The sequence below is a fragment of the Mytilus trossulus genome, chromosome 3 (genome assembly GCF_036588685.1).
Source record: "Mytilus trossulus isolate FHL-02 chromosome 3, PNRI_Mtr1.1.1.hap1, whole genome shotgun sequence".
Taxonomy (NCBI): Eukaryota; Metazoa; Mollusca; class Bivalvia; order Mytilida; family Mytilidae; genus Mytilus; species Mytilus trossulus.
Window position 1 is genome coordinate 3,800,980 of NC_086375.1, and position 13,741 is coordinate 3,814,720.

At 34.5% G+C, this 13,741-nt stretch overlaps 1 protein-coding gene across 1 annotated transcript in view; it reads left to right on the forward strand.

Moving 5' to 3' along the window:
- The window catches only part of LOC134709888 (dipeptidyl peptidase 3-like), a 35,029-nt gene that overhangs the window by 2,743 nt on the left and 18,545 nt on the right, over positions 1-13,741 (forward strand). Inside the window, exons 3-12 of the mRNA XM_063570016.1 lie at positions 1,294-1,459; positions 2,538-2,654; positions 3,445-3,534; positions 5,635-5,772; positions 6,240-6,314; positions 6,866-6,956; positions 7,550-7,695; positions 9,640-9,770; positions 12,777-12,835; positions 13,507-13,701. Coding sequence (XP_063426086.1) covers positions 1,294-1,459; positions 2,538-2,654; positions 3,445-3,534; positions 5,635-5,772; positions 6,240-6,314; positions 6,866-6,956; positions 7,550-7,695; positions 9,640-9,770; positions 12,777-12,835; positions 13,507-13,701 — 1,208 coding nt within the window. The remainder of the gene's footprint in view (positions 1-1,293; positions 1,460-2,537; positions 2,655-3,444; positions 3,535-5,634; positions 5,773-6,239; positions 6,315-6,865; positions 6,957-7,549; positions 7,696-9,639; positions 9,771-12,776; positions 12,836-13,506; positions 13,702-13,741) is intronic.

Here is a 13,741-nt window from a genome sequence, read left to right on the forward strand (position 1 = left end):
AGTTCCTCATCTCAAGGTCCATTAGAGATCCTGACCCAACTGAGGTAGTTCCTCATCTCAAAGTCCATTAGAGATCCTGACCCAACTGAGGTAGTTCCTCATCTCAAAGTCCATTAGAGATCCTGACCCAACTGATGTAGTTCCTAATCTCAAGGTCCATTAGGGATCCTGACCCAACTGAGGTAGTTCCTCATCTCAAAGTCCATTAGAGATCCTGACCCAACTGATGTAGTTCCTAATCTCAAGGTCCATTAGGGATCCTGACCCAACTGAGGTAGTTCCTCATCTCAAGGTCCATTAGAGATCCTGACCCAACTGAGGTAGTTCCTCATCTCAAGGTCCATTAGAGATCCTGACCCAACTGAGGTAGTTCCTCATCTCAAGGTCCATTAGAGATCCTGACCCAACTGATGTAGTTCCTCATCTCAAGGTCCATTAGAGATCCTGACCCAACTGAGGTAGTTCCTCATCTCAAGGTCCATTAGAGATCCTGACCGAACTGAGGTAGTTCCTCATCTCAAGGTCCATTAGAGATCCTGACCCAACTGAGGTAGTTCCTCATCTCAAAGTCCATTAGAGATCCTGACCCAACTGAGGTAGTTCCTCATCTCAAAGTCCATTAGAGATCCTGACCCAACTGATGTAGTTCCTAATCTCAAGGTCCATTAGGGATCCTGACCCAACTGAGGTAGTTCCTCATCTCAAGGTCCATTAGAGATCCTGACCCAACTGATGTAGTTCCTCATCTCAAGGTCCATTAGAGATCCTGACCCAACTGAGGTAGTTCCTCATCTCAAGGTCCATTAGAGATCCTGACCGAACTGAGGTAGTTCCTCATCTCAAGGTCCATTAGAGATCCTGACCCAACTGAGGTAGTTCCTCATCTCAAGGTCCATTAGGGATCCTGACCAAACTGTCATACACCGTTGTTTAGATAAATTCATGTGTCGAGTAACAAGTTTTAGCAGAGAAGACAACTGAGAAATGGAAATATTATATTGTCAAACCTAAGACTTTTATTGGTATTTGAATTTTGAGGCTAAGAATGTAGCAGGGTACATGTATGAGCAAAGACAGATAAAGAGTCGAGGTCAGAATAATGTGTCCATGTAGGGTCTTTCTTCAGACTGTTACCTTGTGGACTAAAGCTTAAAAATAATCAGATAAGCCTGTTTTACCACATTCTTATTTTTTGTTAAGTGTATAATCATTTGAACTGTTTTAGATAATTCAATGATTGTTTTTTTTTATTAGAGCTATTTTTTCTACAAGATGTTTCTGTTATATTTTCAGCAGTAGAATGAGTACAGATATATCTCAGTATATTATCCCCAATGACACAGGGGTCTGTCTGTTGGACTGTATCACAGCCTTTGAGGGTCTGACACCTAAAGAAAGACTATATGCTCATTACATAGCACAGGCATCATGGTATGGTGGACTCATAGTTCTGGTCCAGGTAAAGTAATCTGTGAACATGGCCCCGGGTCTGTCTGTTGGACTGTATCACAGCCTTTGAGGGTCTGACACCTAAAGAAAGACTATATGCTCATATGTTTGTCTATGTTGTGATGTTATGCTATTGTTTCAGAAAAAGGGAGAAGGTTTGGATCCATTGAAATATTTAATCCCGCTGCAAATGTTTGCACCTGTCCTAAGTCAGGAATCTGATGTACAGTAGTTGTCATTTGTTTATGTAATATATACGTGTTTCTCATTTCTCGTTTTGTTTATATAGATTAGACCGTTGGTTTTCCCGTTTGAATGGTTTTACAATAGTAATTTTGGGGCCCTTTATAGCTTGTTGTTCGGTGTGAGCCAAGGCTCCGTGTTGAAGGCCGTACTTTAACCTATAATGGTTTACTTTTTAAATTGTTATTTGGATGGAGAGTTGTCTCATTGGCACTCACACCACATCTTCCTATATCTCTATATGCTCATTACATTGCACAGGCATCATGGTATGGTGGACTTATAGTTCTGGTCCAGGTAAAGTAATCTAATAATGTGGGTCTGCACTAAGAGGATCTGATATCATTGTATACTATAACATTAGTTTTATTGATGAATGGACTGGAATTTATAAACTTCCTAGTCCAGATATAATAATCCGCCAACTTTCCTCATTGTGAAACCTTGGCACTAGGTGAATGGATAACACAAGGCCAAAACAGAAGGACAATTAGTGAGCTATTGTTATGTTACTACTTTAGTAAAAGCCAATGATATGTTGTGTAAGTTTTGTTACTACCAGTACTGAAAAGCTGACTTCGTAATTAGAAGTCGACAGAAACAAAGAACCACAATATATTACAAATATCCTCTTATACATTTATCATCCATAAAATAAATGCAATTCAAATATGATATATAACATTACTTACTACTAATAGTTGCTAATTAATTTTTCTGTCTATAGCACAGCCTACCATTAGACAACTTATTACTGTTGTCTGCTCTAAGGTCGGGTTGTTGTTGCTTTGACACAGTCCCCATTTCCTTTCTCAATTTTATTAATTTATCTTTTTATTTAACAGACATCTCCAGAATCTCCTGGCATCTTTATTTTACTGCAGAAGATATTTAGAACACAGCCAATCAGTGAGGTGAAATGTCTGGCGCTAAAACAAGGGATAACAGAGGAGGAATGGCAGGTATAAACCCATTCAATGATTCATGGTTTTGTTGACTTTTCCATAGTATAAATTCAAGAAAATAGTTTTAATTTTATTTTAAAACCTGGCTTATACAGGTGTGAAGGTAATTCTCTGCATTGAAGAGAACATATTTGTATATTTACATTTGATGTAGTAAAAATTGTTTTACATTTGTACCAGTATTGAACTGTAGATATTCTCTTGCTTGATGATATCTTTCATGTTAATACAAGAATTTTGAAATTGAAGCCCTTTTTCAGATTAATAAATGGGGAACAAAAAAATTAAATAAATCATAAAAAGACCTTCAATAAAAGTCATTATAAATTTTCTTTTTAATTTTTTGTCTTTGACTTGTTTTGAAATTTATAATTACAAAACTAATTGAATATCTAATTTTGAAGAAACAGTTCTGTTTTTAAAAAAAAGGAAATAGGCGTCCTGGATGCAAGAATTATATATTACACAATGTAAGACAAATACCCTGTTCAAAGTGAAAGAATAAAAATGAATAAGTGACACTTAATTATTATGATATCAAGTTCTAAAGAAGAAGACAATGATAACAAAGATGAAACAAATAATATTTATTAAATGTCAATGAGACAACTCTCTATCCAAGTCACAATACGAAAAGTAAACCATTATATGTCAAAGTACTGTCTTCAACAAGGAACATTCGCCTGCACCAACAGTAAGCTATAAAGGGCCCCATAATGACTAGTGTTTAACATTTCAGACAGGAAAACAAATAGTCTATATTTATGAACATGACTTTTTATTTCAGGCTATAATGATATACAGTGCTGCTTTCCATGCTAACTCAGGAAACTACAAATCATTCGGAGATACCAAGTTTATTCCTAATGTACCTAAAGTAAGTATTGTAAATTCAGTCGTCTTTCTTTGCTTCAAATTTGGTCGACTAGAAAGTCTAAATGACTAGAAATCAAGTATATAGATGATGAAGTACAGTGATTTATATAATTAATTTAACGAGGCTTGAACTTTTGAAAGTATAAAAATAATTTTGTTCATTTTTTTGAAAGGTTAAAAATCATCTCTTTATTCGTGGATTTAGTGAAAACATATTTTTCAAACTAACAAAATTTCTGTATTGGTTTTGCTCAATGTTGAAGACTGTAAAGTGATCTATTGTTGCTTACATCCTCATCATATGGACTCTGGTGGATAGTCCCATCATTGAAAATCATATCATACCACATCTCCATATTGGGGTATTGTATGTTGTAAGGAGAATTTGTCAAAAAACTGAGTCATTTATACACCAACTATTTGTTTACATCAATGATATTTCTCATATCTAAGGGCTGTTCCAGATTTAAATGCACTGGATAAGCGACATTTTTAAGACCCCAATTAATTGATTTGAGTCCATGCAATCCTAAGCATTATGGGATAATGTATGTGATAAATATTAGGCCACACCAATTTAATTTCTTGTTCTACGGATTTTTGGAATCCCAAAATTGGGGCGAGCGAGCGATTTGAAAATTTTAATAAAAAAATATTTAATTTGAAATTTTTTGAGGCGAAGCTTAAAAAGTAAAGGCGAGCGATTATATTTTTTTTTTTGTAAACATAAAATAGTAGGTTTTGACTATATTAAAACTTCATTGATCACTTGTACCTTGATATTTCTTAAATTTATGAAGTATTTTTTCCCTGTTCAACAAGAACTAATTGAATAATTAAATCTGGTCTATGTATGTGTGACTGAAAATGAGACAATTCTCCATCCAAGTCATAATCAGGTTCAGAACAACCCCTTAATGTTATGATTCATAACTTATGAATATCCATTTTATGAGGTTATGCATATCCCTTTTATGAGGGGTCAATATAAGTTATAATATATTTTTTTTGTAAAAACACTTCAAGTACAAAAGGGCTTGTATTTTCCCAAAGAACTATAATATTTGGCATTAAATGGTCAAAAAATTTCCAAGAATTTTGTAATATTCCTGGACTTTAACCATGTTAACACATTTACTTTAACAGTTTAATATTATTCAAAACAAGTGGACCCATCAAGGCTCTTTTAGAAAAGTTGTTTAAAATATAATGTATTTCTCCTCTTTTTTAGTAAAAAATTCTAAGTTGTCAAAGGTTTTGTATAGTAGCACTATACAAATCTTTAGTATTTCTATTTTCTTTTCTACAACAGTAAACAGTTACATGGTAAAATAACCCCTTCAAGGCCAAGTTGTCTGAGGGAGGGTTGGTCCCAACCTGATAATAATAGTCATAGGGAAAGTACGGCCTTTTACACAAAGCTTTGATCAAGACCAACCAGCAAGCTATAAGGGACCACAACTTAGTATTGTACACAATTCGAACAGGAAACCCAACGATCTAATTTATATTTCCAAACGGGAAAAATACCAATGGACCACATCAACAAATGATAACTGCTGCACGACAGGTCCCTGAATCAACCAGGACAGGTGCACAAACCTGCAGCAGATATGACCGTCGCCATATATTATAATTACAGTTAAAGGCAAATCCTTCAGAAGTTCTTTGTACTTTATTTTAACAACGAACATTTTTTTGTAGGGAATATAAGTTAGGGGGAAAGAAACCAACGTTTTGTTATGTGCTGGTATTTCCGCTATAATATATTTATATCGGAGCACTCCCGCTTGGAATAAATCGGTTTCATGCTGAAACAAAAATTATCGCAGATATTTACAGTGTTGTGGGGTGCAGATAGGTTTAAAATCGTAATATAAAAGGCTAGACTGTGATTTTAAAAACAGATATTGCGATCTTTTTATAATATTTACAAAAAAAACGGTGCGGGAAATGGACATGTTTTCATTTCCGGATGCGGGAAGCGGGAATATAATAAAAATAAAAAAAATCTGTTTTGAAAAAAATAGGTGCGGGCGGGTCCGTCGAACAAGGAATCAAATTGGTGTGGCCTTATACTTTTTCTTTATTTCTTTTACAGGACAAATTTGAATCCCTGATATTGTGCTGTAAGGCAGCAGTTGATGATCAAAAAGGTATAAAGGCATTATGGGATAGCGTATCAGATAGAATGTTTTCATTGGTTGCTAGACAAAAAGAATTAGGTTTAGGAGAAAAGGTCAGTATGCTCAGGTTTTAGGGATTTATTTGTGCTGTGGTGTTATAATTGGTTTTGAAAGTATTTTAGGGGTAATTGATGACATTATCAGTAACTAAGTAGAATCAAAAAATTTGGTAGGAGTCAAATTACAGTAAGATGTTTTTACACTTTTTGGTAAAAAAAAATCCTACAGTTTTGAAATTTCAATTTTTGCATTATCTAACTTGTTAATAGTTAAAATATACAGCTCTGAATCAGGTTTATACTGATTTTTCTTTTTCAAGTATTATTTATTTCCTAATATAGCATTTTATAACTTTGAAATTGATATTTCCCTGTATTAAAATTCCTTAAATATTACTTTGAATGCAACACAACTGGTATAGCAAATTTTCCATCTACAAAATATATGAATGTCTCTTGCTTATCCATGTAAAATGTACCAGGTCAGAAACAAATGTTAGTTAGCCTCTTTCTGATTTTAGGGAACCACAACCTATTTTTCAAGTAATTGCAACCTTGATGATGCAAAGCTGTGTCAAGAATTTATGGATAGCAAAGTAAGTAATTTATACTTTTTATTTGATTTACACAATTTTGTCCATCTATAGGGCTTTGGGTTAAACTTTTGAATAACTTGAATTACAATCTCTCCTTATCATGCTAGTGGCTGTCTAAATTTATCTTAATGTGATGTCTTTAGCACCAGTTTGTTGTGAAAGAAAGAGTAATATCGCTTCCATCTGCATAAAGAAATTCTTAAGATAATTACATATTGATAATTATTTACATTTGAGAAGAAATGTTATTTCAAAAATTGTCTGTTAATGTTAAAATTAGAACAGTATTGTAGAAAAAGTTAAACTTTCACAAGATTTATTTTAAAAAATTGGTATGATTGTATTATATGATGATTAAAAACTTAGAAATATTTACTATACATCAATTTTATATTTTTAAACGTGAGTTTATTTTACACATATAAACACCTTTTTTCTTCTTTATTTCTTTTAATGTATATGCTGACTTCTAAAGCTCTAAACGTCATTTATTTTCTAATTTATGAAGAGAAAGCTAGCAATTTCATTTGATTTAATTTGTACTTGAACAGGATCTTAGTGCATATAATACCAGATTATTTAAGACAGAAAAGAACGGACAAACCTGTTATGAAGTTCGTTTAGCCAGTGCATTAACGGAAGGTAACCTTACTTTTGTTTTGATTGATTGTTGGTTGCTTAGTGTCCAGTGGCAAATACTTCATGCATGTTCAGGATGAGAACAAGTTAACTAAAAATACAATAGGTAGGTCTTGTTATAATAGAGGCCATCCAGGATGATGGTGGGGGAAATTTAGACTGCCACTGGAAAATGAGGGTATATTGAATAGGGACAAAAATTTTGCCTTGCAACAGGCCACCTATGGACCCCTCTAAGAGTTGTTGCAAGGGTTCTTACGGCGCAAAGAGCATGGCACTCTCTTTACACGAGGCATCAAATTTAATTGAATTGAGATTGTATTGTGTAATTGAAGTAGATTTAATTTTGACATCAAGATCTTTCAAAGGTTGTTGAAAGATTTTCATTTCAAAGAAGTTTTAATTATAATGTATTATTTAAGGACTTTTGGTAAACCGTTGAAAGACAGCAGTCCAACAAAATAAATTACAAGAGATTAATTGTTTCTAATCGACTTAAGTTGTCTTTAAGATTAGATATGGATTAGTTTCATTAATTAAATAGGTTCAGTTGTAAGTTATAACATGTAACTATGTACATTTAACATTTTTACTAGGAGGTTCCATTGAGGGTTGTCCTGAAGGAATATTAGGTACACACCAGTTCACATCATCAACATCAAAGTCCTACTCATTTACTGTAACCAGGGGAGATTACTCTAAACTCATGGCAAAGGTGGCTGAGAATCTCGGAAAGGCCAAGGTATGTTTTCTGTGGTAGAAATCACTTAGAGGTTTTATTATATTACATAGTTTAAAATTTGTATTCCAGTTGAATGTTACCCAGTTAGCTATATGCTCAGTGTGTTGGTAAACAGCAAAGCAAAGTTCATATCCATTTCACATTTTAAAACATGTTCTTGTCCTTATATTTTAATTAGGTTTCACCTATATTCAACCTTTATTCTACATTTATATTATCTATGTTTCGCCTAGGTTTATACCTATTTTACCTATATTCTACCTATATTCTACATTTATATTACCTATGTTTCGCCTAGGTTTATACCTATTTTACCTATATTCTACCTATATTCTACATTTATATTACCTATGTTTCGCCTAGGTTTATACCTATTTTACCTATATTCTACCTATATTCTACATTTATATTACCTATGTTTCGCCTAGGTTTATACCTATTTTACCTATATTCTACCTATATTCTACATTTATATTACCTATGTTTCGCCTAGGTTTATACCTATTTTACCTATATTCTACCTATATTCTACATTTATATTACCTATGTTTCGCCTAGGTTTATACCTATTTTACCTATATTCTACCTATATTCTACATTTATATAACCTATGTTTCGCCTAGGTTTATACCTATTTTACCTATATTCTACCTATATTCTACATTTATATTATCTATGTTTCGCCTAGGTTTATACCTATTTTACCTATATTCTACCTATATTCTACATTTATATAACCTATGTTTCGCCTAGGTTTATACCTATTTTACCTATATTCTACCTATATTCTACATTTATATTACCTATGTTTCGCCTAGGTTTATACCTATTTTACCTATATTCTACCTATATTCTACATTTATATTACCTATTAGAGAAATTTATGTATTACTGAAAAATTATTACACCAGGGTTTTCGATATCACAAACTAGTCAAAACATTTACTAAATTTTATCTTGGTATAAAGAAATCATTCGTAAATATAGCTCAACATGCAGACTTTTTATACGTTCAGGTATTTCACATCCAATTTTTTATGGAAATATTCTTTATAAAGCACAAAGGTGTCAGTATTCACCTCATAAACTTACAAAACCTTTGAATAGACTTATTAAGAAGGGATATAATTAGGATACTGTTGTCAAGTCATTAAAGATTGCATATTTTGGCGTTAATATTGAGTCACTGATAAGGTCTTTGCGTCGGAACTAAACACATTTATTCTAAAAACAGTTGTTGGCATGACACGGGTTATGTTCTTCTCATATATGTTATGATGGTATGACACTAAACCCCTTATGGGAAGGATTGTGCCTGATGTTCATATGATGAAATCATAATCTTTCAGTCAGTTTAATTGAAGTCTGGAGCTGGCATGTCAGTTAACTGCTAGTAGTCTGTTGTTATTTATGTATTATTGTCATTTTGTTTATTTTCTTTGGTTACATCTTCTGACATCAGACTCGGACTTCTCTTGAACTGAATTTTAATGTGCGTATTGTTATGCTTTTACTTTTCTACACTGGTTAGAGGTATAGGGGGAGGGTTGAGATCTGACAAACATGTTTAACCCCGCCGCATTTTTGCGCCTGTCCCAAGTCAGGAGCCTCTGGCCTTTGTTAGTCTTGTATTATTTAAATTTTAGTTTCTTGTGTACAATTTGGAAATTAGTATGGCGTTCATTATCACTGAACTAGTATATATTTGTTTAGGGGCCAGCTGAAGGACGCCTCCGGGTGCGGGAATTTCTCGCTACATTGAAGACCTGTTGGTGACCTTCTGCTGTTGTGTTTTTTTATTTTGGTCGGGTTGTTGTCTCTTTGACACATTCCCCATTTCCATTCTCAATTTTATGTTTCGCCTATGTTTATACCTATTTTACCTATATTCTACCTATATATTACCTATATTTTTTTCCTATATATTTTACCTGTTATTTTTAGGAACATGCGGCAAACGACTTGGAAAAACAGATGTTGACAGAATATATCAAAAGTTTTACTACAGGGTCCATCCCAGCTCATAAAGATGGGTCCAGGCACTGGATTAAAAATATTGGTCCAATTGTAGAAACGTAAGTTTATACCTTACCATAGGGTCCATCCCAGCTCATAAAGATGGGTCCAGGCACTGGATTAAAAACATCGGTCCAATAGTAGAAACGTGAGTTTATATTTAACTACAGGGTCCATCCCAGCTCATAAAGATGGGTCCAGGCACTGGATTAAAAATATCGGTCCAATAGTAGAAACGTGAGTTTATATTTAACTACAGGGTCCATCCCAGCTCATAAAGATGGGTCCAGGCACTGGATTAAAAACATCGGTCCAATAGTAGAAATGTGAGTTTATATTTAACTACAGGGTCCATCCCAGCTCATAAAGATGGGTCCAGGCACTGGATTAAAAATATCGGCCCAATAGTAGAAATGTGAGTTTATATTTAACTACAGGGTCCATCCCAGCTCATAAAGATGGGTCCAGGCACTGGATTAAAAACATCGGTCCAATAGTAGAAACGTTAGTTTATATTTAACTACAGGGTCCATCCCAGCTCATAAAGATGGGTCCAGGCACTGGATTAAAAATATTGGTCCAATTGTAGAAACGTAAGTTTATACCTAACTACAGGGTCCATCCCAGCTCATAAAGATGGGTCCAGGCACTGGATTAAAAACATCGGTCCAATAGTAGAAACGTGAGTTTATATTTAACTACAGGGTCCATCCCAGCTCATAAAGATGGGTCCGGGCACTGGATTAAAAATATTGGTCCAATTGTAGAAACGTAAGTTTATACCTAACTACAGGGTCCATCCCAGCTCATAAAGATGGGTCGAGGCACTGGATTAAAAATATTGGTCCAATTGTAGAAACGTGAGTTTATACCTAACTACAGGGTCCATCCCAGCTCACAAAGATGGGTCCGGGCACTGGATTAAAAATATTGGTTCAATTGTAGAAACGTGAGTTTATACCTTACCATAGGGTCTATCCCAGCTCATAAAGATGGGTCCAGGCACTGGATTAAAAATATTGGTCCAATTGTAGAAACGTGAGTTTATACCTTACCATAGGGTCTATCCCAGCTCATAAAGATGGGTCCAGGCACTGGATTAAAAATATTGGTCCAATAGTAGAAACGTAAGTTTATACCTTACCATAGGTCCATCCCAGCTCATAAAGATGGGTCCAGGCACTGGATTAAAAATATTGGTCCAATAGTAGAAACGTAAGTTTATACCTTACCATAGGGTCAATCCCAGCTCATAAAGATGGGTCCAGGCACTGGATTAAAAATATCGGTCCAATAGTAGAAAGGTAAGTTTATATCTAACTACAGAGTCCATCCCAGCTCATAAAGATGGGTCCAGGCACTGGATTAAAAATATTGGTCCAATTGTAGAAACGTAAGTTTATATCTAACTACAGGGTCCATCCCAGCTCATAAAGATGGGTCCAGGCACTGGATTAAAAATATTGGTCCAATTGTAGAAACGTAAGTTTATATCTAACTACAGAGTCCATCCCAGCTCATAAAGATGGGTCCAGGCACTGGATTAAAAATATTGGTCCAATTGTAGAAACGTAAGTTTATATCTAACTACAGGGTCCATCCCAGCTCATAAAGATGGGTCCAGGCATTGGATTAAAAATATTGTGCCAATTGTAGAAACGTAAGTTTATACCTTACCATAGGGTCCATCCCAGCTCATAAAGATGGGTCCAGGCACTGGATTAAAAATATTGGTCCAATTGTAGAAACGTAAGTTTATACCTAACTACAGGGTCCATTCCAGCTCATAAAGATGGGTCTAGGCACTGGATTAAAAATATTGGTCCAATTGTAGAAACATAAGTTTATACCTAACCATAGGGTCCATCCCAGCTCATAAAGATGGGTCCAGGCACTGGATTAAAAATATTGGTCCAATTGTAGAAACGTAAGTTTATACCTAACTACAGGGTCCATCCCAGCTCATAAAGATGGGTCCAGGCACTGGATTAAAAATATTGGTCCAATAGTAGAAACGTAAGTACCACAGGGTCCATCCCAGCTCATAAAGATGGGTCCAGGCACTGGATTAAAAATATTGGTCCAATTGTAGAAACGTAAGTTTATACCTAACTACAGGGTCCATTCCAGCTCATAAAGATGGGTCTAAGCACTGGATTAAAAATATTGGTCCAATAGTAGAAACGTAAGTACCACAGGGTCCATCCCAGCTCATAAAGATGGGTCCAGGCACTGGATTAAAAATATTGGTCCAATAGTAGAAACGTAAGTACCACAGGGTCCATCCCAGCTCATAAAGATGGGTCCAGGCACTGGATTAAAAATATTGGTCCAATAGTAGAAACGTAAGTACCACAGGGTCCATCCCAGCTCATAAAGATGGGTCCAGGCACTGGATTAAAAATATTGGTCCAATTGTAGAAACGTAAGTTTATACCTAAATACAGGGTCCATCCCAGCTCATAAAGATGGGTCCAGGCACTGGATTAAAAATATTGGTCCAATTGTAGAAACGTAAGTTTATACCTAAATACAGGGGCCATCCTAGCTCATAAAGATGGGTCCAGGCACTGGATTAAAAATATTGGTCCAATTGTAGAAACGTAAGTTTATACCTAAATTCAGGGGCCATCCCATCTAATAAAGACGGGTCCAGGCACTGGATTAAAAATATTGGTCCAATTGTAGAAACGTAAGTTTATACCTAACTACGGAGCCATCCTAGCTCATAAAGATGGGTCTAGGCACTGGATTAAAAATATAGGTCCAATTGTAGAAACGTGAGTACCACACGGTCCTAACCAGCTCATAAAGATGGATCAAAGCTATGGATTAAAACATAGGTGCAATTGTAGAAACGTATGTTAATAAACTTGGTCATATCAGCATTAGAAGCCAGTGCTAAGATTTTAAGAAAGTAACTGACAATTTTTCAATGAGTTTAATATTATTTGCAGATATACTCTATTGCATGGAAGCATTATAATAGTAATGGGGAAAAAGAAAGCTCTTATTTTATTAACTAGCATCTAATATAGACTTAAATACATTGTTTTAAATTACAGATATATAGGTTTCATAGAATCATACAGAGATCCTTTTGGTGTTAGAGGAGAATTTGAAGGTATGTTTGCAATCTCTTTTTATTTGTTAGGAAAAGGCACAATTTAAAAAAAATGTACACTTGCATAAAGTTTGGTTTGTGTTTTTCTACCATTTAAATTTCATGCACTAGCTAGCATCAAACATGTATATAAATCTGTATCTTTCATTTGCATCAAGTACTAATTCATATTCATATCTCGGGAAGTTCAGAAAACCATTTTGTCAAGTCTGCAAATACGCCATTAAAGCTAGATGTAGCGATTCTACATTTTGTATATGACTGGCAAAACACAGGGTACCATGGAACTTTCATTGTTTTTTGTTCACAATTTGTCTTTCTCAAAATAGAGTTTGTTTTTTGGATATAAGCACAAATTTAAATGACAACAGTTACACTACAAAGTTAAAATTACTATTTTCATTGTTTAAGACATATAACCAATATCTCCTTCAAAGAAGAAGAAAAGTTTAAAAAAAAACCTCATGATTTAATCATGAGTGAAATCTAAACAACTTTTTAATCAATAATGTATGTTCAAGTTTGATAATATTCTTGATGAACCAATAAATGAATTTAAAAAAAGAAGACTGAGGGTTGCAATGTATAAGAATCTTTTAATATATAAGACTAAAAGTATTTCTTCAGCAGGCAAGACATTCAAGTGTGTCCACTTTTTTGTCTTTTAACAGGTTTTGCAGCAGTAGTTAACAAGGAAATGAGTAAAAAGTTTACTGAGTTAGTGAACAATGCTGAACACTTGTTGGCATTACTCCCATGGCCGGCAGCATACGAGAAAGATACATTTTTGAAGCCTGATTTCACATCACTGGATGTTTTAGCATTCGGAGGATCAGGAATTCCTGCTGGAATAAATATTCCTAATTGTAAGCATGAATAGATGGAAACAAATTTAATTTTGTAAAA